At 34.6% G+C, this 26,540-nt stretch overlaps 1 protein-coding gene across 4 annotated transcripts in view; it reads right to left on the bottom strand.

The window, feature by feature from the left end:
• SUCO (SUN domain containing ossification factor) overlaps positions 1-26,540 on the bottom strand; it is a 92,241-nt gene that overhangs the window by 13,616 nt on the left and 52,085 nt on the right. For 3 of the 4 annotated variants that reach the window (XM_047751863.1, XM_047751864.1, XM_047751866.1), the window contains 9 exons: positions 25,967-26,058; positions 24,869-24,934; positions 19,056-19,124; positions 17,702-17,792; positions 13,312-14,475; positions 10,423-10,510; positions 7,775-7,879; positions 6,096-6,250; positions 5,543-5,634 (listed from right to left, as the gene is read on the bottom strand). In XM_047751863.1, coding sequence (XP_047607819.1) covers positions 5,543-5,634; positions 6,096-6,250; positions 7,775-7,879; positions 10,423-10,510; positions 13,312-14,475; positions 17,702-17,792; positions 19,056-19,124; positions 24,869-24,934; positions 25,967-26,058 — 1,922 coding nt within the window. The remainder of the gene's footprint in view (positions 1-5,542; positions 5,635-6,095; positions 6,251-7,774; positions 7,880-10,422; positions 10,511-13,311; positions 14,476-17,701; positions 17,793-19,055; positions 19,125-24,868; positions 24,935-25,966; positions 26,059-26,540) is intronic. The other variant, XM_047751865.1, reaches the window with a different exon arrangement.

The raw sequence follows: 26,540 nt of genomic DNA, 5'->3' as shown, positions 1-26,540 counted from the left end.
TAAGAAATGAGAAAGGAGAAGTCACAATGGATACTACAGAAATACAAAAAACCATGAGAGTATACTATGAACAACTGTATGCTAATAAATTTGATAACCTAGAAGAAATGGACAACTTTCTAGAGACATACAGCTTGCCAATACTGAATCAAGAATAGATCAACTGAACAGACCAATCACTAGAAATGAAATTGAGTATGTCATAAAAACACTCCCTACAAATAAAAGTCCAGGGCCAGATGACTTCACAGGTGAATTCTACCAAACATACAAAGAGGAACTTATACCCATCCTCCTTAAAATTTTTCAAAAAGTTGAAGAAGAAGGAACACTCCCAAAGACATTCTATGATGCCACCATCACCCTAATTCCAAAACCAAAAATACCACCAAAAAAGAGAACTATAGGCAAATATCTTTGATGAATACAGATGCAAAAATTGTCAACAAAATTTTAGCCATCTGAATCAACAACATATAAAAAAGATTATACACCACGAACAGGTGGGATTCATCCCAGGTTCACAAGGATGGTTCAACACAGGTAAATCAATCAACAGCATACATTAGCAAAAGAGAAGTCAAAAATCACATGATCATCTCAATAGATGAAGAAAAAACATTTGACAAAGTCCAACATCCATTCATGATCAAAACTCTTACCAAAGTGGGTACAGAGGGATCATACCTTAACATAATCAAAGCCATTTATGACAAACCCACTGCAAATATAATATTCAATGGAGGAAGCTGAAAGCCTTCCCAGTAAAATCTGGAACAAGATAAGGATGCCCACTCTCACCACTGTTATTCAACATAGTATAGGAAGTCCTAGCCACAGCCATCAGACAAAGAAATAAAATGCATCCAAATAGGAAGAGAAGAGGTAAAACTGTAACTGTATGCAGATGACATGATACTATATATAGAAAACCCCAAGGACTCAACCCAAAAACTACTTGAACGGATCAAGAAATTCAGCAGAGTAGCAGGATATAAGATTAACATTCAGAAATCAGTCACATTTCTGAATACTAACAATGAAATATTGGAAATGGAATACAAAAATACAACACCTTTTAAAATTGCACCCCAAAAAATCAAATACACGAGAATACACCTGACCAAGGAGGTAAAAGACTTATATGCTGAGAACTATAAAACAATCAAGGAAATTAAAGAAGATGCAAAGAAATGGAAAGCTATTCCATGCTCCTGGGTTGGAAAAATTAATACTATAAAAATGGCCATACTACCCAAAGCCACCTACAGATTCAATGCAATCCCTATCAAATTACCCATGACATTTTTTCACAGAACTAGAACAAACAATCTAAAAATGTGTATGGAACCACAAAAGACCCAGAATTGCCAAAGCAATCCTGAGGAACAAAAACCAAGCAAGAAGCATAACTCTCCCAGATTTCAGGCAATATTCCAAAGCCACAGTTATCAAGAGAATGTGGTACTGGTACCAAAACAGACAGACAGACCAATGGAACATAACAGAGAACCCAGAAATAAACCCAGACAGACACCTATGGTCAATTAATCTTTGACAAGGGAGGTAAGAACATAAAATGGGAAAAAGACAGTCTTTTCAGCAAGTAGTGTTGGGAAACCTGGACTGCTGCATGCAAATCAATGAAATTAGAACACACCCTCACACCATGCATGAAAATAAACTCAAAATGGCTGAAAGACTTCAATATAAGACAAGACACCATCAAACTCCTAGAAGAGAACATAGGCAAAACATTCTCTGACATCAACCTTATGAATATTTTCTCAGGTCAGTCGCAACAGAAATAAAAGCAAAAATAAACCAGTGAGACCTAATCAAACTGACATGCTTTTGCACAACAAAGGAAACCAAAAAGAAAACAAAAAGACAACTTACAGAATGGGAGAAAAATAGTTTCAAATGATGCATCTGACAAGGGCTTAATCTCTAAAATATACAAACAACTTATACAACTCAACAGCAAAAAAGCCAACAACCCAATGGAAAAATGGGCAAAAGACCTATGAATAGACATCTCTCCAAGGAAGATACACAGATGGCCAACAAGCACATGAAAAAATGCTCAACATCACTGATTATTAGAGAAATCCAAATCAAAATTTCCACAGGATACCACCTCACACCAGTCAGAATGGCCATCATTAATAAGTCCACAAATAACAAATGCTGGAGGGGGTGTGGAGAAAAGGGAACCCTCCCGCATTGTTGGAGGGAATGTAAGCTGGTATAACCACTATGGAGAACAGTATGGAGGTATCTTAGAAAACTATACATAGAGAACTACCATATGACCCAGCAATCCCACTCTTGGGCATATATCCGGACAAAACTTTCCTTGAAAAAGACACAGGTACCCGCCTATTCACTGCAGCTCTATTCACAATAGCCAAGACATGGAAACAATCCAAATGTCCATCAACAGATGATTGGATTAGGAAGATGTAGTATATATACACAGTGGAATACTACTCAGCCATAAAACAGAACAAAATAATGCCATTTGCAGCAACATGGATGGAACCAGAGACTCTCATACTGAGTGAAGTAAGTCAGAAAGAGAAGGACAAATACCATATGATATCAATTATATCTGGAATCTAATATATGGCACAAATGAACCTTTCTACAGAAAAGAAAATCATGGACTTGGAGAATAGACTTGTGGTTGTCAAGGGGGAGGGGGAGGGAGTGGGAGGGATGGAGTACTGGGATTAATAGATGCAGACTATTGCCTTTGGAATGGATTAGCAATGAGATTCTGCTGTGTAGCACTTGGGAACTATGTCTGGTCACTTATGATGGAACATAATAATGTGAGAAAAAATAATGTATACATGTATGTGTAACTAGATCACCATGCTATACAGTAGAAAAGTGACAGAACACTGTAAACTAGCTATAATGGAAAAAAGTAAAAATCATTATATATATTAAAAAAAGAGATATTTGCCCACCGAGGTTCAAAGCAGCCATTATTTCACAACAGCCAAGAAGCAGACGCAAACCAAATGCACATCAACAGATGAATAAACAAAACATGATATATATCTGTAAAATGAAATATTATTCAGTCTTAAAAAAAAGAAAGTCCTGTTACAGGCTACAACATGGATGAAACATGAAGACTTTTTTTTTTTTTTTAGGGCTGCACCGATGGCATATGCAAGTTCCGAGGCTAGGGGTTAAACTGGAGCTACAGCCGTGGCCTATGCCACAGCCACAGCAATGCAGGATCCGAGCAGTGTCTCTGACCTACACCACAGCTCAGGGCTACAATGGATCCTTAACCCACTAAGCGAGGCCAGGGATCGAACCCACATCCTCATGGATCCTAATCCGGTTTGTTAACCACTGAGCCACAAAGGGAACTCCAGAAGACATTATGCTAAGTGAAATAAACCAGTCACAGAAAGACATATAGTGTATGATTTTACTTACATGAGTTAACTAAAGTAGTAAAATTCATAGAAACAGAAAACATAATCATGGTTACCAGGGGCTGGGAAGAGGCGAACAAAGGGGATTTGTTGAATGGATAGAACATTTCAGATTTACAAAACATACAGAACAAAAAGTTCTGGAGATCTGTTTCACATCAATGTGAATATACTTAACATTACTGGGCTAAGTAGATAAACTTAAATTTCAAGATGATAAGTTGTATTATCTATCTTTTATTAAAATAAAATAAGACATAGACCTGTCTCATAGAGCTTAGAATGAAAAATAAAGCAAGTACAGGATGGCTAAAATCAAAGCAGACTATAATAAATGTCTTAAGAAGAGATTTAATTCAAACGGAAGAAATAAATGAAGTAACAAATAGCAGAATCAGAATTAAAGCCAGTTTCCTACCTACTGTATTCAACCTTTTAATTGTAAAAGATGAACCAAGATGACATAGCTGTTTAAAACAGAAATAATTCTATTATCAGTTACAAAAGGCTATTCTATTTGGCCTTTAGGAGCTACATCAAGAGAAGAGAAATAGCAAAATAGTCAACAAATTTAAAATAAGATTAGAAATGCTGAGAGAAATATCTCAATATATTTCCTATTCACACAAATATAGGTCAAATAAGTAATACATATACACCCACCAGAATGGCTAAAAGACCAACAATACTAAACGTTACTAGGAATGTGGAATAAATGGAACTTTCAAACATAGCTGATGGGAGGGCAAATTCATACAACACTCTAGAAAACTGTGTGACAGTATTTACTAAAGCAGAATATACACAATCTTATGATCTAGTAATCTCATTTCTAGGCATATATCCAACAGATGTGCATACATGTATGTTTGCTAAAAGATATGTAATAGCCTCAAACATAAAATAATCCAATGTAAATGAATAATTTAGCATTATCTGTATAATGCAGTACTACACAGGAATGAGGCTGAACAAACTAAAACTATCGTCAGTGACATGGAGAATGAATCTCACAATCTCAAAATATGTAGTAGCTATACTGAGAGGAGATAAGCAGTGATTAAAAAGAGCATGGTGCTGGATAACATTCTGTTCCTTAATCTGGGTGTTGGTCACACATGTATGTTTGGTTTGTGAAAATTCATCAAGCCTTACCTTATGATAATTATACTTTCTTGAACAAATAATACTTCATTTAAAAAATTCAGTTATAAAAAGACATATCAGCCAAAAGAAGAAAAGAAAGAAAAAAAGCAGGGAGTAGGATGAAAATTTACTAGTGCTAAGTAAACCCACATGCAATGGATTAAGTCTGTAGTTTTGTGATAATAGTAAACCAGAGAAGCTCAGGAATGACTGCTTGAATGACTCACTAAATCAAAACATGCTGCTCAGTTACTAAATCCCAAAGAAAGCAAATCTAATGATTACTAAGAAAGACTAACTGAAATATATAATTAATTTGGTTATTTTAATATTGCCATGAAGATAAGTCTTTCAATAAGCACTAATTACGATACTAATTATAAAAAGTACTGATACAGGAAAATGGCCACTCAGTACACATCCATTCATTTAAATGTAAGTATTCATTAAATATTAGACAATAAACTACTACTATAGACCCTGGGAGACCCTGGGCCATAAAAAAGAGATCCGATTTATTTTTCAGAAAGTGCCTCACAATCCTAAACTAGAGACAAAACGGGTCCTACCTGTATAGGAAGAGGAGGCAGATAAGCACAGGATACTACGGAAGCACATTCAGGTTTTCCATATCTGCTGAACTTTCTCAAACACCCCTCTCTAAAAAGAAATACTTCTAAACAGGAGCATGTGCAAAGGCTACCAATAGCTAATTAACTAAGTACCCCCACCCCACCCTCTGGACCTTTAGGAACAAAGATAGATTAAAAGTGTGGAAATGGTAAGGTAGCTTTGACACAGCACAAACACAAAGGCTAGTTATACCCACTATTCTGTTGCAGGTGGTCTCAAACAGAACATTGACGTTATACTTATGCTAGAAGGAAGCTAGATTAATGTTTCCATACACTTATTACATATCCACAAAAATCTACCTTCTTCGCCAGTTAACTGTAGAGACTTGGATCTGATGAGTGGAAATGAAGTTCTCCTTTTCAAATTCATATCGTCATAGGATGAGAAACACCTAATAAGAAAAATCATCATTGGGCACAATGAGTAAAATAGATATAATTTACTCTGTAGTTGGGGCTATATGGTAGCTAGAGAACTGTACATGCCACATAGGACTAATCTCTAAGGTAACACTCCAGTTATTGATAATACATGTAAAAAAAATTAAGGATCATTCTCTAAGAGGTGCTATATTAAAATACCTATTCTCCTCCTCCCCTTTGAATTCCACATTAAAGCATCTTTCACAACCGAAACATTTCATAAGCTTTTATGCACGTATTATTAGTGTTTTCTCTACTAGAGTCTATAAAACCTTCTAGGCACAGGACAATCTCTCTAGTTCCAATGATGTTTTTAACATTTCACTTTTAAGATAATTATATGAGGAAAGACATCATCTCAGTATCTCTTTATGTGCTCACATTTCTCAAAACTATAAAAAGAAAATGGTGAAATACAATGATGACTTACCTTTTAGGGCTTGGATACTGATTACTTTTAGGAAGTTTTGAAATAAAATCTCCATCAAATTGAGAACTGTTTCGACAACGCTGCATACAAAGCATCAGTCCCAAGATAACACAGAGAACCAAAGATATAACAAGATAGCTCTGTCGATCTGAAACCTGAGATGAGAAGAGGGTTTAGGTTTATTAACAACAACAATTTTAAAATCATACTAGAAAAAAATACAATGGGAATTAAAGTTCAAAGGACAAATCACTGTAAATATTTTTTCAATGTGCTTCAAAACCATAAATGTAAGGTATGCTCTTTGAAAATGTACTATGAAGGTAACGTTTTACTTTTTCTTTTCCTCCTAATTTTTAAAAAAAATTCTAACAAAGGTATGTACGCCTTTCACCTATATTCACCAATCATCAACATTTTGGCACATATATTTCATTTTTCCATTTGTACTATCTTCTCCTGGGAGGAAAAAAAATCATGTTCTTACTTAGTCTTTTCCATTTTACAAAACTAAACCACCAACTGCCCAGTGATTTAAGACTGGGGATTACCTTTAATTTCTCATAACCCACATCCAATCTTTCAGCAAGGCTTGTTTTTCTACCTCTTAAATATACAGTGAATTCAGCAACTTCACAATATATTTCACAAATTGTTCACAAATTGAGAACATCACAAACTGTTCTCCATTTCTAAAATCCTAGTCCCAGCCAACATCACCTCACCCAGGCTACTGCAATTGCCTCCTAAGTGGTTTCCTCCCCAATTCTGCTCTTGCTGGTGGTCCCTGAGAGGCAATTCTCCACAGAGCAACAAACAGGGAGTTTCTCAAAGTGTTGCCAATGCGATGACCCATGTTACCTCTTTACTTAATACTTTCCAATGGCTTGCAGTGATTAGAATAAAATTCAAACTCTAAATTGTCTACAAAGGCCTATATGACCAGGCCCGCCAATTTCCCGAACTCATTTCCTACCCTCACTTCTCTAATTCACTCTGCTTTAGTCATACCAGCTTTCTTTCTGACCCCAAACACATTTCTTTATGTTTTCTAATCACAGGCCCTTTGCCCTAGTTCTGCTACTAACAGATTTCTTCCGATCCCGGGCTCTGGGTGGCAGCTAACTCCTCTTGAGCACTCAGTTCTAATGCCACCTCCTCAGGCAACCCTTCCAACATCACCCTAGCTAAAGCAGCAACACTTAAAGCACCACCAGTTTCCTTCTCTACCCCACTGTCCTTCACATACATTTACTGTATGTTTTTCCTCTCTCCCCCAGGTGACAGGAGCCTGAGGCCAGGGACTAGTCACTGCTGTACGCCTCAACCTAGGACTGGACAGCTCATGCCTCAAACACACCGGTGGCTCAATATATATTTGTTAAATCAATGAAATTTTTCTTTGTTAAGCAACTTAGTAAGCCTTTTTGAACTGAAAATGAACTATGTATTGAAACTACCAAGTTTATAAAGGCTTAATAGAATTGCTTTATAATTGTATTTTAGATAAGACCTAAACTATGAAAGCGATGCTTTCCAAAAACTTGTATTTTTCCACAAAATGCTATATTCTGGTGTTCTGAAAAAGCTCTCTGTAAATGATAATCTTCAACAAAAGTTCTTAGATATGAAGCCTGTCTTTATGACACCTGTCCTACAATACCATCAATAACAATTACCTCATGTTTTAATTCTGCTACTGTTGTTGATAAATTTAAAACGAGCTGCGTCATGTTGGTAAGTTGTGCCTGTAGTAACTGGATGGCTTCAGTCTGCCTCTGATCCTATAATAAAGGAAGAAATAAGTTATTATTTTCCCTTGTGTTTCATCTGTACATTAACTACATTATACATTCAAGTAAAATAATCTGGAAAAACTGTAAAAATTCCGTGGAGGGGGCGACATTTCAACCTTCCTCCCCTGCCTTGAGCCAAAAACAAACCCCACACACAAAAAAGATTTTGCCACTCACTGCTACCATGTAGAATACTAAGTTAAAAAAAATTATTTTTCAAGTTAATAATATGGGCTCCAAATATATAAACCAGCATATAACCAGCTATACAGAGAACAGTCACTTTATCAAATGTATTTTTTTTTATTAATGAAAGCAATCGGTACAAAGACATATTGAAAAATATTTGAAGAATGTTTCTGGATATGAAGCAGGCTCATACCAAGAAAGTTTTAAAAGTTCTATTTTACAGCATATTAAGATGGAACTTAGGATGTCACATAGTCAAAAACCTACAACTGATCATCTAGTCAATGATAAGTTATCACTGGTGAAAAGAAATTCATCAAAAATACCTATCTTCCCAACTCTGAAATTTTCAAACTTGAATAATCAACAAACATGTTTTTATTTAAATATCATTTGCATGCATCTTTTAGAGACTTATGCATCGTGTTCATGGTTATAAACCTACAGTAGTTATTCTGTACTAAAAATTTCAACTTACTAGTGAATTTGGGAAGGAGGAAAAGATGACAAGAAGAAGTCGAGGAAATCTCCACTCTTAATTTAGGACCCTACATGAAATAGCTACATAACTACTTATGATTCTAAATCTAAGTTTTTCAAATTTAGATTTAAATACATTTTAAGTCTCAACTGTAGGTGGAGGTATAAAACTGTAACAAAAAGCTTCACTTACTTCGCTCACTGTGATCCACTGTGGTACTTTCTATCTACTTCATCTTTTTAAAATGATGAATGTGATTCATTAAACTGTTTCTTTTGACTCACATTTGACAAACACTGATAAATTCTAGACAGTTTTAAAGGGTAGGTATTAATTTTATTAAGTTGGTTAACACTTCTAATCAAGATATACTTCCAATAGTGTTAATGACACATGAGATTATTCAAAAGCATAGATGTTACAAATAAAGCATAGGCATTACATGAAAAGCAAAGAGAAAATATTAAAGAACTAAGTATTATGTTCATGGATCAGAGGACTTAATACTATTAAGATGTCAATTCTCCAAACCGATCTAAAAATTCAACACAATTCCAATCAAGATCCAAACAGGGTTTCTGTTTGTTTGTTTGTTTTAGGTAGCAACTGACAAGCTGATTCTAAAATCTAGATTAGTCGAAACAACTCTGGAAAAGATAGACAAGGTTGAAGGATTCACAGATTATCTAAATTCAAGAGCTCCTATAATGCTACAGTAATCACAACGATGTAGTATTAGCAAAAAGACAGATGAACAAAACACAAGAGAAACCTAGAAGCAATCCACGTATATATGATGAATTGATTTTTATCAAAAATACAAAGAAAATTCGGGGGGGAATCATCTTTTCAATAAATGATGCTGGAAGAGACATTCATGTTTCTCAACCCCCCTCCAAAAGCACTTTGATTCCTACTTTGTAACACATAAAAATTAAAATGGATCATAAACCTAATGTAAAACTAAAACTATACAAATTCTAGAAGAAAACACAGGAAAAACAGTCTTTGTGAATTTGGGTCAGGCAAAGATTCTGTAGAACAAAGAAAAAAATGGGTAAATTATATTTTATTAACAAATCAAAAATTTCTGCTCTTCAAATAATACATTTGAGAATGAGAATGAGAAACAAGTTATGGACTGGGAGAAAATATCTTCACAGTATGTGTCTGATAAGGGACTTGTACTTAGAATATGTAAACAACTCTCAAACCTCAATTTAAAAGGGGGGGGGATTTACGTGGAACCACAATTATAATGTGTCACAAAAAGAAAGTAAGATGCAACTAAACTCTACAATCTGAGGCCTCCTCACTTCACCATCCACTAGTCCCAAGAAACCCTTTAGAAATGTTAAGTATAAAATTTCTTCAACATGTAACACACTATAAAAACTTATTAATAAATATCACATTTAATAATGCAATACTGAAATCAATCCCTTAAAACCAACAAGACCAGGGAATGGCCACTATTAGCATTCCTATTGCATCACTATACAGCTCTAGGCGAGAGATAAAAGGGAAAAAAGAAGAAAGAAAAAGGTATATTAAAAAGAAACAGCTGTTTTTATTTACAAACAATAAAACTATCTACATAGAAAACTACAAATTATTTCAGAGTTCAACAAAGTTCCATAAAAGTCCACTGCACTTCTATACACATATACAAATCTTGAAATGTAATACAAATAATTCTGAAGAAAATTTTCTCTTCAGCAGATATTGCTGCTAGTAACTAGAAAACATATTACAGCTATTGGGGAAAAAGTGAACCAATATTACTTATCCCTCTTACTGGCAAAAGCATGCAAAATACAATGGAAATTTATATAAAAAATTAGACATGAAGATGACCAACCTGCTCCTCTGCTATTCTTGAAGTATTCTGAAGTTTTACTATTGTTTTATTGAAAGCCTTTTGCATTTCTTCCATTTGTTTTCGGTACCTAGGGAGTAAGAATTAATTTAAACTGGTTTTAATTTCTTATTATTACTGGAAACACATTTCTGATTTCAATATATGAGATAAATCCATTTTTCTGAAAATGACTCTTATTGAGGGCTGTGCAATACAACAAAACTTAGAGGTAACATAAGGAGGTCCCTTGAGGTATTTGCTACTTCAACATCAATTCTACCTGTCTCACTGCTATTTAAGATTTATAAGTCACATACACAGTCAACTAATTTGTGACAAAGGAGCCACGAATATACAATGGGGAAAGGATGGTCACTTTAACAAATGGTGCTGGGAAAACTGGACAGCCACATGCAACAGAATGAAACTGGACCCCTATCGTAACACTATCCACAAAAATTAACTCAAAATGTATTAAACACCTGAATGTAAGATCTGAAACAATAAAACCCCTAGAAGAAAGTATAAGTGATAAGCTCTTTGACATCAGTCTTGGCAACATATTTTTGGAGGGGGGGATTTAACACCAAAAGCAAAGGCAACAAAAGCAAAAAAAAAAAAAAAGCAAGTGGAACTACATCAAACTGAAAAGCAAAAGAAACCATCACCACAATGAAAAGGTTACCTATCAAATAGGAGAAAATATCTGCAAATCATTAATATTATAAAAGGGTTAATATCCAAGATACATAAAGTATTCATATAGCTCAACAGCAAAGAAACAAACCAATTTAAAAATTTGCAGATAATATGAATATTTTTCAAAGTAAAACAGATAGATGATCAACAAGTACATGAAAAGATGCTCAATGTCATTTATCAGGGGCTTGCAAATCAAAATCATAATGAGTTATCATCTCACATCTGTTAAAATGGCCCTTATCAAAAAGACAAGAAATAACATTTGTTGGCAAGGATATAGAAAAAAGAACCCTTGAGCACTGTTGGTGGGGATGTAAATAGGTGCAGCCACTATGGAAAACAGTATGGAGATTCCTCAAAAAATTAAAAATAAAATCATATGGTAATATGCTTCAGCATTTCCATTTCTGGGTATTTATCTAAAGAAAATGAAAAACACTAACTTGAAAAGATATATTCATTGCAGCATTATGTACAACAGCCATGACATGGAAGCAAGCTAAGGGTCCATCATGGGAAGAATGGATAAAGAAAATGTGATATGTATATACCCTGGAATATCATTCAGCCATAAAAAAAGAAGGAAGTCTTGCTATTTGTGACAACATGGATGGACCCTGAGGGCAGTATGCTAAGTGAAATAAGTTATATAGAGGAAGATAAATATCATATGATCTCTCATGTGGAAACTAAATAAAAGGGAAAAAAAACCCTCTAATTCAGAGAACAGATTAGTGGCTGCCGAAAGTAGGGGTGGAAGTGGACAAAACTGACAAAGGGGGTCAAAAGGTAAAACTTCTAAATGATTAAGTAAGAGTGATGTAATGAATAGCATGGTAACTGTAGTTGGGAATACTGGATAACATATTTGAAAGTTGCGAAGAGAGTAATCTTAAAACTTCTTATCCCAAGGAAAAAAAACCTGTAACTATGTGGTGATATTAATCAGACTTAGTGTAGTAATGATTTAGCAATATACACAAATATTAAATCACTACTTAATACACCTTAAACTAATATAATGTTATATGTCAATTACATCTCAAGTATATAAAAAAAGATTTATTAGTGATTTCTGTGATTCCTTTAATGGGGCAAACAGGGTGGGGGTGAAGAGAGGTACAAGCAGCAGGTATGAAGAAGGCATGCAAACACACCCATATGAAATCTGCCAATAAATTATATGTATGAATTAAGAAGATATCCCTTTTAGGATACAATGTTAACCTTACTGACATTTCCATTAGTAGCACTTTAAGAGGAGTAGGAAAAGGTAATGCTTCATGAACTCTAGGCACTGAGTGCAGAAGTGGTTTCAAAATGTTGGAAAAGCCTTAGGGACACTGGGCACTTAATAAATTATAAAAAACTAAATAATATAAAGAGCAGAGAATCACTACATAAGAACACTGGCACTGCTTCTGACACTTATGAGCACAAGAGCATAAATAATTACAACTAAGAACTAGGATTCTAAAGACTTGTTAGAAGAGTTCAAATGTTGCCTCATCACCCTGTTCCATCTATTCTAGTCTTCACTTATTTAAACTCTTAAATGATAATTTGCCAAGTTTCACAAAGAGCTTTAAAGTCTATAGACTTAAAATTTTCCCAAAAGCACTCTGGGAATCAAACAGTAAAAGTGGCTGAAGTCAAGCAAGAGGGGAAAGGAGAACCTGACACAGATAATTCAAACTTGTTAGCCTAATAATAGTCCCTTAGTATTTCTAAAAAAGGAAATCAATTCTTAAAATCATTGATCAACATTCAAGTAACTTTCTCTCTTCAGCTAAAATGGTGCTTATTACTACTGTATCATTAAATAATTAAAGCCTCCCTGTCTCTCTAGTCATAGATTATACACTCTGCCACTCAACTCACTGTGGAAAGTAGACTGTGCTAATTCACAATAACGCTTACCTGGAGATCCCATTGTGGCTCAGTGGAAACAAACCCAACCAGTACCCATGGGGATGTAGGTTTGATCCCTGGCCTCGCTCAGTGGGTCAAGGATCTGGCATTGCTGTGAGCTGTGGTGTAGGTCACAGCTCAGACCTGGCTCTGCTGTGGCTGTGGCATAGGCTGGCAGTTACAGTTCCAAATTGATCTCTAGCCTGGGAACTTTCACATGCCATACCTGTGGCCCTACAAAACAAAAACAAAAAAGAACAAACCAATAAAGCTTACCTTTGGCTAAGCTCCTCCAAATAGCGACCACTGAGAGACATGTTAACTTCTAAGGCTTTAATACGGTTATTAAGTCTCATAAATACTGACTCCTTTTGGTTTGATCCATGTATAAGATTTCCATTGGCATATCCTAGATCTGAAGAATTTTGCAATTCAGCATAAAAATCTGTAGCTGTCCTCTGTAACCCTTTTAAAAGGGCATCTTCTGTAGACTGTTCTTCCTCTTTTATTTCAGGTAATGAAGAAGAATCCACAGCAGGAGTCAAAATTTGCTTTGGTGTGTCAGCTATGTTCATTTTGGGTTCCCCATCTTCATTGTCTGGCACAGTAGCTGTGTTTATAGGTGGCACTATTGTTTCAGATAGCTTTGTGATAATCTGCATGGAGTTTACCTCTTCTTTTACAATATTATCCATTACTTCATTAAGTTTATTTGTTTCATAAATCACAGTTGGCTTCTCTATAGAACTAACACTCTCAGATCTTTTTTCTGTTTCATTATCGACCTCGACAGAACTCTCTTGGGGAATCACTTGTGATGGTGTATGCCCTGCCTCATATTTAATAGGCTCAGATACTTCTATTTTAGATGATGAACCAATTTCTGGAGTAATGTCTAAGAGAAAAGACTGAGAAAGAGTTTGAGGATGGCTTGGTTCAAGTTCAATTGCACCTACAGTGTGATTAATCAAATCTCCGCGGTGCGTACTACTTAAGTCACCTAGATCAACAGTTTCAACTTCCTTCTCCTTACTCTTGCTGTCCAATTCTCCACCTGGAAGTTGCAATACTGAAACATCTACTGATTCAACAGGAAGCACTAATGGTGGTTGAGCTGACACAAGGTAATCTTTTTCTTTACTCACAGAAGTCCTGCTGCGTTGCCGATAATGAGCAACTCTAACTGAACACCATTTATATATGTATTCTGAAAAACTAGAAATACAACAAATTGTGGTCAATTCACTGCAAAACATTTGTGTCTCTGACTCAAACCAAGGAGATGTTTCATCCTCTTGTTCACCACTACCCAGAAGGGTCACTGTAGATGGACTTGCCTCCTCTTCTTCCTCTTGAACTAGTTGTACAATGGGACTCTCTTTGGCAGTATCTGGTAATGATGGCTCTGTGTCGTGAACACGTTCTTCAGTGGTTACAAACCTAGAAAAACATATCCATAACCACAAATCACTTTAATTACAAATATAAAGTTAAAATTATGTTTAAGGAAAATAAATGTGTCATACGTAAGATAAAAAGAAGGCTGGAAATACAGAAAAAACCTCAAATTTACTTTGGATAAATTTTTTCCCTTCAAATCACTTTCATTATAAACACTATGGTAACAGAAAGGTCATTATCAAGTGACCAGTCACCTGACTCAAATCACCATATATACCAAATCAAATTTTTCTTTAATCTCTGTTTAAGAACTATTTGTATATGACTGTTTCCATGTATTTAATGTATCGCATACCTTTCCTCCTATAAACATTCACCAGATTTTTACAAGTCTCATTACCCCTTACGTCAGAAACTAAGCTATCCAAAGGCTATAAAAGTCCCAGAAACAGAACTAGAAGCCAGGATTCTTATTATGAATGCACTTTGTGCTTGAACATCCTACTTTCAAAAGGCAACTACAGTTGACCCTGGAACAATGCAGGGGAGTTAAGAGATGCTGGCCCTCCACATAGTCAACATCTGTGTATAACTTGTAGTCAGCCCTCTATGTACACAGTTCCTCTATATCCACGGTTCTATACCCTCAGATTCAAGCAGCCAAGATCACTTATACTGCAGTATGTACTGATGAAAAAAGTCTGTGTATAAGTGGACTCGTGCAGTTTAAACCCATGTTATTGAAGGGTCAACTACAGATTTCTCAAAGGTCATTTACCTGAGGATGGTTTGCAGAATTTCAACATGGCGTTACACACACACACTTATCTGCTTTAGGGACAAAAAAAATATCCCCACTCCCCCCCAATAATCTCAGTATCATCTGGGCTAATTTTCAATTATTTGAAGCTAAATACTTAACCATTTAAATGAAAATCCTGGCTCATAACAAACTAATGGAGCCACTAACTCTTCCCATCTTTGGGCTCTGGAGTATGTGGGTGGGGTAGGGGGAAGTGGAGAATGAAGCTAATGGAAACAATGTTGTAAATTATAGTATCAGTCATTCCTTCCAAGATAAAGATAATGAATTTCCAGGTGCAGTTCTTAAAACACCAAAGGTACAATCTGAAAAAAGAAAGTAATCTACCAAAAAGAAATATCTTCATACAAATTTTCCTATGGTGAAAAACTACCAAGAATGCCAGGAAATTTCTTCAAATGAAGACTAATATCACAATAACAAAAGAAGGAATAAAAAAAACAATATCTAAAAGCAGGACTTTAATTTTTTTTGACAGTAAAATAGTAAATGAACTAAACTTAAACATAATAGGCTATGCTTTCCTAAATAAATGACATAGATACATATATAGATATATAGGCTCTATATAATATTTATTAAATATTCAGGTGGTATATTGCATATTATCTACCAAATAAATTATGGCAGTGAAAAGGAGCAGTCTCTGAAGAGGGGAGGGAGAAAAACTAAACTGAATTAATTTGGTAAAAATTAAGTTATATACCATCTATATATACCCTAATCAGAGTTAATTTTTTTAAATTCAAACCTAGGGAAAGAAAATAAGTCATCTTTTCATAATAACTTTAACAGTGATACCCTATTATGAATTCTTTTATTTTCTTCAGAGGACTGCCATATAATCATCAAAAAGAATTTAAGACATACATGAAGAAACATTAAATTAAAAAAAAAAACCAAACAATTATGCAAAAATATCTATTAAAAACAAACTATAATACAAAAAAGTAAAAATTTCTACATTAGGGGAGTTCCCGGCGTGGCGCAGTGATTAACGAATCCGACTAGGAACCATGAGGTTGTGGGTTTGATCCCTGGCCTTGCTTAGCAGGTTAAGGATCCAGCGTTGCCCTGCGCTGTGGTGTAGGTCGCAGATGCGGCTCGGATCCCACGTTGCTGTGGCTCTGGCGGAGGCCAGCGGCTATAGCTCCGATTAGACCCCTAGCCTGGGAACCTCCACATGCCGCGAGAGCAGCCCAAGAAATGGCAAAAAGACAGCAAAAAAAAATTTCTACATTAGCCTGATGTGGTATCTTTCAACAAATAGTCATATATATGGGGAATGAATGTGTATATGTATACGTGTATAGGGGGAGCATAAAATGAAATTAGTTTCGTTTAGCTTTGAAAAATAAGACACACCATGTGTTGTTAATTAAAGAACCTAATTATGAAACTGGGACAGCTCCACATAATTAGAAACACCAAGAATCTCTATCCCAAGCAGATTTCTTAGGACCTTCTAGGAATCAGTAACACACAATGCTGTATTTTCTGTCTAAACACAGTCACTTTCAGAATTAATACAGGAGAATACAATTTTGACAGTATGCCCTTCAAAACACAAAAATCTGATTTCTGAATTAATATACCTCTTAGGAATTTCAGCTCAAAGCACACCCACTATAGGTTTCATTATTTATTACCTTGAACTGTTTCATATTCAAACACCATATCCTATTAAGTAGCTAGAGTTCCTCTGAGATAAAGGGCTGTCAAAGCTTACAGAGAGTACACCCAGTGAAATACACTTGAGTTAAACTCACAGTAATTATACCCAAATTATCCCAATGATCATCTTAATAACCCAAATCATTATGAGTTTAGCCATTATAGATAAGAAGTAGAGGTAACAATAAACCTTAATCATCTTTGGGAGAAAAGATTTTTTTAAAAATGAGGTGATCTTATATTTTACCTATGTACACACATCCCTGCCCAAAGTGCTCACTGCAACCTGAGGAGAGATCTCTATCATTCAATTTCAGAAACTGAACACTGTAAGAGTGTGCTGTGTTACAAAACATATTTAAAAATCACTTTTCTAAGCATTTCAGGTGCCCTTTATAGCTTTCTAGGCATAGGACAGATATTTAGTCAATGCTTTTAAATTTGAACTTAATAAAAAGAGGCCTTTGAAATTTGTCCTCAAACTTATACCTGCAGTTATGTCAATTCATTTGCAATAAGGAAAAGATTAGGTACAGTAAATAATAAAAGTAATACATAATATCAAAATAACAAACATTTGGTCTGGAGTGAAGTGAATTCCTAATACCCAAAAAATAATTAGAAAATGTTTTAAATGGCTGTGGAATGTCTGTCCTATGACCCAGAACTTTCTATAGATAATCATTTCACATGAATCACAAGTACCTTTTTATGTACTATTATACTTAGCTCTAGTTTTTAGAACTCTAATATCATAATATAACTTACTCGTGTGATGGAAGAGGAGTTGAAACAGGAGCTGATTCAGGCAATTTAGGTGCAGTTGTGGCAGTGGCATTCTCAGATATACTTTTATTTCCTATTTAAGAAAGAAGCCCACATTGAGTTTAATTTTAAAAAGCTATACCATGAAAATACTTCACTATAACAAAGAACTTTAGTTTCTCGAGGGAGAAAAAAAAAAGTTAAATGTTTATTACTGCGAATTTTTCTTTTTTTTATCAAAGTTGTTTTAGAAAGAAATGACCGTTCAAAGTCACAACTACAAGTAATGCATATTCTTTCTCAGCTTTTCAGAGAATTAAAGCAAGTATGACTATGAATTTTGTGTAATCTTAACATTATTAATAAGAGACCTGAGTTACTAGAGAGAGTGAGAAGAAATAAATGGAATCACTATAAGTCTGTACTTAGAACTAAGAATTTTTTAAATTCAAGCATATCTGACATACAATATTATATTAGTTTAATGTGCACAACATAGTAATTTCACATTTGTATACACTGCAAAATGATCACCATAATTAGTCTAGTTATCATCTTTCACCATACAATATTCCCCATGATGTATATTACTCATGTATATTACTCATTACTTGCTCATAATCCCAATTTTAATGTCCACCAATACTGCAATAGCAACATCTGTCCCTCTACTTACTGTTACTCTACCCCATGACTGACTTATTTTATAAATGGAACTACATATTTTTTGAAAACAGGAAATGCAAGATTCTCTTTTCTAGTAATATTCTTATTTGACATTCTTTAAAGAAAAATTGCTTTCTAAATTGAATAGCTATTTGGTAAGTAAAAGCATACCTGAAGTACCATTAGAGTATCAAAGCCTCAGGAAAGGGATAAGAGATAAAATCATTACCCCAACAGCAGGGGAGAATCAAAAAATAAATTCATGATTTTATATAGACAGGGTCCTATTTTTTTTTTTTTCTTTTTCAGCTGCACCCATGGCATATGGAAGTTCCTGGGCCAGGAATTGAATCTGAGCCACACCTGTGACCTATGGCAGCTACAGCAATGCTGGATCCTTAACCCACTGCACTGGGCCAGGGATCAAACCAGCAACACCATAGAGACAAGCTGATCATTAACCCACTGCACTGCAGCAGGAACTCCAGGATCCTATTATTAAAAAAACAAACAAACAAAACCTTGCAAAATTCAAATTAACAATGAATAATAGAATGCTGATAAGTTCTTTTGGACGGTTTCTATATTTTTAAATGAAAAATCAAATTGCTTGGCTTACTAACTAATTTTACTAACTAGGAAGACCAATGGAGTATCATATATTTAAAACACCCATAAAATGATTAGGTACCTTCTGTCAGGTCTTCAGTTTTTGCTCCCAGAATATTAGCGGCAATATTCACCATATTTAGAATGGCATCTAAAACAAAATTCAATCAGAAAAAAAAATACCAATACACCTAAATATTTTCATATAACTTAATATCAGCAAGTCAAAAACCATTTGTAATGGTCTTTCTGCATTTTTTGGACTAATTACTTTTTTGCTCGTTTTACTATGTAAGTCCAATATAGGTCACAAATTTCATTCAAAATGTATTAAGCATAAATCTGAATTTTTATGCTCAGAACAATTTTAAAATTTAATTACACTTTTTTTTTGTAAAACTTCCCCATTTTAACAAACACTAACTTCAGCGTATTACAAAATTCAAGTATAATTCAAAATTTATTTGCCTGTACTGGAAAGAAATATGACAACCAACATTCATATTTTATAGAAAAGCCTTTTTTTCTTTAAAAAGGTTCTACAGTTTAAAACAAAAACAAAAAGCTTGAAAAAACAAAAGTTTTTCCTAAACACATGACTATCACAAGTAAAAATAAAATAAATCGAGATTATAGCCAAAGGACAGAAGAAAGACTATTTTCAGCTATGAACATAAAATATCTATTGGTAATATGGTTAAATCCCAAATTGATACTGCATAGAACCATGTCTTTGATGACTTTTAACTATGTTTTATGGACAATAAATCATACAAATTCTTTTGTGAATTTTGTGAATTGGGTGAGTATGCGCATGGCCAGATGAATTAAAAGTCAGTCATAAAACTTAAATGTTGTAGATAAAGCAATCTGCGTACTTGCTAATTCTTCCTCTCTTTCCAAACAGGATATCACAAATGATGAGTAAAGTGGTACAAACCTTAATACCTATATAAAAAAATGACTGAAGGTTCATAAAGACCATAAAATAGCAGAACCCCATAAAAAGCTGGTGCTGGGAAGAGAAGACTTCCTTCTAGTAATCCAATCTAATTTCAAGGGAAATTAATTTCCAACTTGAATCTAATCTCTGAAATTCTATGAGTTCATTCACTAGTATTACATATTTTTCCTAAAAAAATACTAGATCTGGCAGGGATTTATTTATATATATATATATATATATATATATATATATATATATATATATATACACATATATATGTACACACATATATATGTATATGTATATATATAATTTTATGTCTGCACCTGCAGCATATGGAAGTTCCCCAGGCCAAGGATTGAATGCAAGCCCACGCCACAGAACAGGCACCGAATCTGCCAGGCGGGGGATTGAAAGTACACCTCTGCAGAGATCCAAGATGCTGCATTAAGAGTCTTAATCCACTATGCCACAGTTGGAACTTTAGGCAGGGGCTATAAATTTATTAAGCCTCATCAGTTTTTTCTATAGAAGTTTCCCTTCCTAGAAGAGGGCCATAGGGTTTTCATCATACTTTCATGAAAGCTACAGTTGTGAAAAGTAAGAAAGGATCTAAAGGAGGAAGAGCTATGAGAAGGTTGAGAATAAGCCAAGCACTGATGCCTGGCACTGATCCTGTAAATGTATACTTTATGATAAGTAAAAACAGAAGGAGATTTTAAACTGTTTTAAAAATAATAATTAGAAGACAGTTAATCATTTTAATCTTTACATAACTATGATTCTATAGTCTGAAAGACAAGTAGTGGTACTTTGTTTCTAATCATTAGTACAACACATAAAAGTTTTATACTTGCTTTTTAAATATCTAGGATTATAGGTCAACCTTGCCCTCTGACACAGCAAATTATAAACAGAAAAGCAGTCTTGGACTTAAGCTAAAGAGGTGCATTAGCACTAGATAAAAGCAGGAATGGAAACCCTGTATTTCCTCACAAATGAAATAAAGGAGCAATGGAAATTCTGTTACTTGCTCATAACCCCAATTTTAATGTCAACCAACACTGTAATAGCAGCATCTGTCCCTCTACTTACCGTGATGGCTAAAATTCAGTCAAAACTGACAGCTCCACAGAACCCAAATTTTGGAATCAAGTCTATATTCTAAGTTCCTTTTGTTTCAAAGGGCAATCTTACCTCATATTTCAACTTTCTGCATTTAAATTTTTGGTATTATTATTATTGAATTTTTTAAAAATTCCATATCTATTAATCTGTGTAAAGAAAGTAGCTTTAGAATATTAAAAAAGTATTAATTTTTAACCTAAATTTTAATATTAGTGCTTACAATAAGGAAGATTTATACTAGCTATCATTTTAAAATATTGTTTATTATCATCTTTAAGGGGGCCACTTGGTAACAAAAGCAGAATCTGGCAAATTTCTTCTTTCTCAGCCCATCTAATCTATAAGAAATAATCCTATGTTCACAGAACACTGCCAAAGGAAGTCTTTTTTTTTTTTTTTTTGTCTTTTGAGAGAAAGCAGCTTTGTGAACTTTCTGACCATTCTCAATTTGCATTCAAGTGCATGACTGCTTGTCATGATAATCTGAAAAGCCTTTAGAAAGGCTAAAGAGTAAAGTAATAATTTGGAATACAGTGCCAAATTAGATACCTGTCCTTAATTTCTCCTGGATTAGTCAACTTCTTTATCTGTAGGTTGGGCAGCTCATCCCATCCCACCCCATTCCATTAGGAATGAAATTCTCCTAGGGACCAAATACCAACATTTTATACTCAGTCTCCAGCACACCAATGGCTCTATTTGATGCAGAAAACATACTGCCTATGCTACAACACAAGACAAACCAACAAAAAAAATTACTTCCTCCCATGTGTACTGAGCAGCTACCTCTGCAGCATGCTGACCTTCATTCTCTTTTCATTCTAGGACCTTAAAATATATACATTCATAAAAAATACTCTGACTTAAAACAAAAACCATACTTTGTCTTAAACATATACAAAAATAGAAACCTGGCTTTTAGCAAATCAGATGATTCTAATAAAATGCAGAACACATTTAGGAGTAAAGGCAGACTTGTAAGAATATTAAAGCAGAGAGTGGTCTGGAAGACCCACATGACCAAGCACAAGGAAAGTAGAGTGATATGAAGAATTTCTGTTGATGTAAAATTTTTTTTTTTGTCTTTTTGCCATTTCTTTGGGCCGCTCTCGTGGCATATGGAGGTTCCCAGGCTAGGGGTCCAATCGGAGCTGTAGCCACTGGCCTACGCCAGAGCCACAGCAACGCGGGATCCGAGCTGCATCTGCAACCTACACCACAGCTCACGGCAACGCCGGATCGTTAACCCACTAGCAAGGGCAGGGACCGAACCCGCAACCTCATGGTTCCTAGTCGGATTCGTTAACCTCTGCGCCACGACAGGAACTCCAGATGTAAAATATTTAAATATTCTGGTTCAAGAATGTAAACAAAAGACTCAGGTAGAAGAGTGGCCAGAACTGGCATATACAACAAAGTCAAGAATGCTGCTCTGAGACAGCAGTTTCTCCCTTTCTGGCAGTTCAGTAAATTACATAATATCAAAGATGTTTAAATATGCAGCATGCACGCTCTTTGATAACCAAGTCCCATTGGAAGCATCATACTCTGATATGTCCTATGACTACTAATTGCTCAACTGCAAAGGAAAAAAAGAGTTTCTTTTTAGATTAAAGCAGGAGAATTCTGTTTTGGAGACACCACTTTAAGTATTAAAAATAAATAAGGTTCAAAGTTGACCAATCTAAAGCTAATTTAGAAAGTGGTGAGGATTATAGTCAAAATCAGACATTCTAGTGTCAGAGACTAGCCCTTTGGCCTGATTGCACACTGCTATTTACTCCTTAAAGTTACATCACACTGGACGTAGTAGCTAGGTCAGGCTTAAAACCAGTCCTAGATTCATCAGAGAAAACTAGAAGGACAGATACAGGTATAGAAGGCAGCAGTGTTAGGTCATGCCTACAAGTTTTATGACAACAAAGTCTTATCATCCAGCAACTGCCACCTCTCTTGTTCTCAAACTTCAAGAAATGGAGATCTTTTTAAACTCTTATTTTTCATGCCTAAGCTCAAGTAACATCCTCCTACCCATCTTGTCTCACTATACAAAATCTTTCAACATCTAAAACACTGGAAGGGAAATGGTCGACCCTTCCACAGAGCCACAAAATGAAAAATAAATGATGTGTTACCAAGAAATACACCTTCAAGGAAAAAAGATCCAAAAAGTAGAATCTAAAAAGATTCTATGTGTCACTGTAAGAGAAATGATTACAAGTAGGGACTGAAAAGGTTTTAATGTGAACTTGGAGTTAATTCCATAGGAAGATAGAAAAAGAAAGCCGTATCAACAGAGTTTACTTTTATCTAAAACTATATTAAATCATTACTTCCTAAGGTGCTCCTTCCTTTCCAGTAACCACCGGAAGCTAGGGGAACTTTTAGTCAGGGGCTATTTTCTGACCCTATAAAATAATGATGCCTCCTCACAGCTAATACAACATTACTGAGCTATGATTTGATGACTATTATATAACATAGAATGTTTTATTACAAATTTAAGGACATGAACAGTATTAATATCCAGATAGATAAAATAATTACGTTCACTCCTAAAAGACTACACTCCACAGCAAGTGAATGAGGCACCTGTTTTTAATATCATCACCAGCTAGCTACAGCTAAAGCATCTTACTTAAAAATTGTCAGTAATACCTAAAAAGTCAGTTGATGAGCAATAGAGTAAAAAACAAAATATATTGAGCTAATCTGTAACAAAGTTAATTACTTAAAAGCATTCCCTTTATGCAGGTATTTTTAACACTCTTCTTCCTATTCCTTAAAAAGTCCACTGAAATCTATAGTTTTCTATAGTGAAGACGATGGGAAGGGAAAAAAGAAAAAATGAAAACAAAGAGATGTGACTCAACTCCATATACTGTAGTCACCCAAATATCTACCTAAGTATATGTACTACTGGTTGAGTATCTTAAAAAGCTATAAGGACAATGTACACTGTGAGACCATGATTCAAGCAATTCAACTCACTAAGCTCAATAAGAGAAATGCATAAACAAATAGTCTTCTATTTTACTAAAATTTACTTTCATTAAATTCAGTTATTAATCTCCAAATAAAAAGAAAACTCTTCCTGGTAAATTCTATATTCTTCAGGAATAACCCAAAATAACAAACATTAAAATATACCTACCTGCATTCTAAGAGTAAAAATAAAGTGCCAGTTGGTAATGGTCTTTCCACAAGTCTACTTAGCTAGCCTGCCACTAAGTTCAGATAGTAAGTTTGCATAACAAATGAAACAATTAGTATCTTAGTCACTGAATTTTTTACTTTACAAAGAGTATATTATTTTTACTATTATTGTTACTGCTTAGGAATCATTATTATGAATTAAAACAGTCTTTATGTTCCCATACACTAACAACTCCTCATTTGGTAGGATTTCACTGATGTGCACCAATTCTAAACTAACTCCTTTCCCACCCAGTATTACTACCTAGATACTCTTACTCATAAGAGTAAGGTCTAGGACCTCTTTAAAAATTCTTTCCCAAAGTAAATTCATAGTCTATTCTTCACTCTAAAGAATTTGCCTAAAAATATGTGTTTCATTATAGTAGAAGAACCAAAATGTGCCTGTATTTTTCCCTCTCTTCCTTCTTTTCATCTACTCTTTCTATTTTATTCCCAGAGAAATACTTTCCAATAGCCAGCACCTTTGATTTCAACTCAAAGTTTAATACTGGGTATAAGAGCCTCCTAAACTGTATGTATTACAACAAAATGTCCACATGTGCCAGGAAAAAAAAAAGCTGAGAAATATTTGAAAAATGACTAGCAAAACCCAAAATACTCACTTGTAGCAGAACCAAGAAGGTTTTTTGAGGATTTATCCTCCCCAGTATTATAATCCAGTGGGTAATCTGTTTAAAGAGGAAAATGAAGGTAATAAGTTTAAAAACTCAAATTATGTCCTGTCAAAGTCAGCTGGCATTTAAAACAATTTTATACTTTCAGTATACATCTAAAACATGATCATAAAAGGAAAACAAGGAGTTCCCGTTGTGGCTCAGTGGGTCCATGAGGATGCATCATGGGTCCTGGCCTCGCTTGGTGGGTTAAGGATCCTGCGTTACTGAGCAGTGTAGGTTTCAGATGCAGCTTGGCTCTTGTGTTGCTGTGGCTGGCAGTTCCAGATCTGATTTGACCCCTAGCCTGGGAATTTCCATATGCCACAGATGCAGCCCTAAAAAAAAAAAGAAAAACAAGTGAGAAAATGAAATTCACAAGCTATTCACCAAACAGATAAATAAACCACAGAAAATATTTCTACTGCTTACCAAAGTTTTAATCACATTTGTAACATTTTTATTCAAGCTTTCAATGTACTTTATCAACCGCTAGCTAATGTCTTCACTTATAAGAAAAGTGAAGAAGGGGAAATTTTAGATTTTTCAGACTATGGTATAAGACATCTTAAAACAAGAACTTGATGTACAAATGGAGGGTATCATAAAGCCTTCTCCTACCTCTTCAAGTTCATAGGAATTTCTCAGAGGCTCAGACCTCAATATGCCTGCTCTTAGGCTGAAGGTAAATCAAAGAAATTAATGCTTATTTCTACTATTTCAGTTACCTTTTAAGTGTAATAGGTTTTGGGCCTGGCTTAGGGAAATAATCAAAATTTATAGCACTGATGTTATGGATGGGAGTTCCAGTCACAAATAACTGGTTGACAGACTTGGAAAACAGCCCTACTTACAAAGCAGCAAATCATTTTAGAAAATACGTTTAAGAAAAACTTAGTTATTAGGGTTAAAAAACAAGGAGAAAAACTAGGTCTAAAGACAACTGTGAAATAGATTTTTTTTTAAGTGACCTCTAGTTACCCATTACCATTAGATTTTAAAAAGCAAAAGAATATACATAACGGTCAATGTTTTAAAGTCACCTACCATAGTCCTCATCAAATAGTTCTTGACGTTCTGACTGATACTGGGAATCAGCAATCTCTTCATATTCTTCCACCATGCTAGTGCCAAATACCCTATTAACAACAATTTCATTAAAGACTTTCAAAACCAGTTGTTAAGACTTGTCTATTCGTAATAAATGACAAAATATAATAATTTTGGTTTTTTGAAAGTCATTAACTTCTAAGACCCCAAATAATGACTTTCTCAATTCACTGTTTCCATCAAAATGTTATTCTACTTAAGGCATTTAAAAATATAATGACCAAGTCTTGTATCAGTCTAAAATGTTTCCATATATTATCATCACAGCAAGCAAACTAAACAGAACATACAAGATGAAGGTTCTTTTTTCTTAATAGAGAAAATTTTTACTTTTCTAAAACATATTCAAGAGCAAAAAGGTTTTGCGCTTATATTTCTATGGTATTAACTTCAAACAGTAGAAAATTATTTCTTTATTTTAAATATACTGTTTTGTTTTGTTTTTTTCCTTTGGCCGCACCCCAGCATGCAGAAGTTTCCAGACCAGGGATCCAACACAAGCCACAACAAT

The sequence above is a fragment of the Phacochoerus africanus genome, chromosome 11, assembly GCF_016906955.1.
Source record: "Phacochoerus africanus isolate WHEZ1 chromosome 11, ROS_Pafr_v1, whole genome shotgun sequence".
In the NCBI taxonomy this organism is placed as follows: Eukaryota; Metazoa; Chordata; class Mammalia; order Artiodactyla; family Suidae; genus Phacochoerus; species Phacochoerus africanus.
The sequence above is the reverse complement of the archived record's forward strand: the minus strand, read 5'-3'. Positions and strand labels throughout refer to the sequence as shown.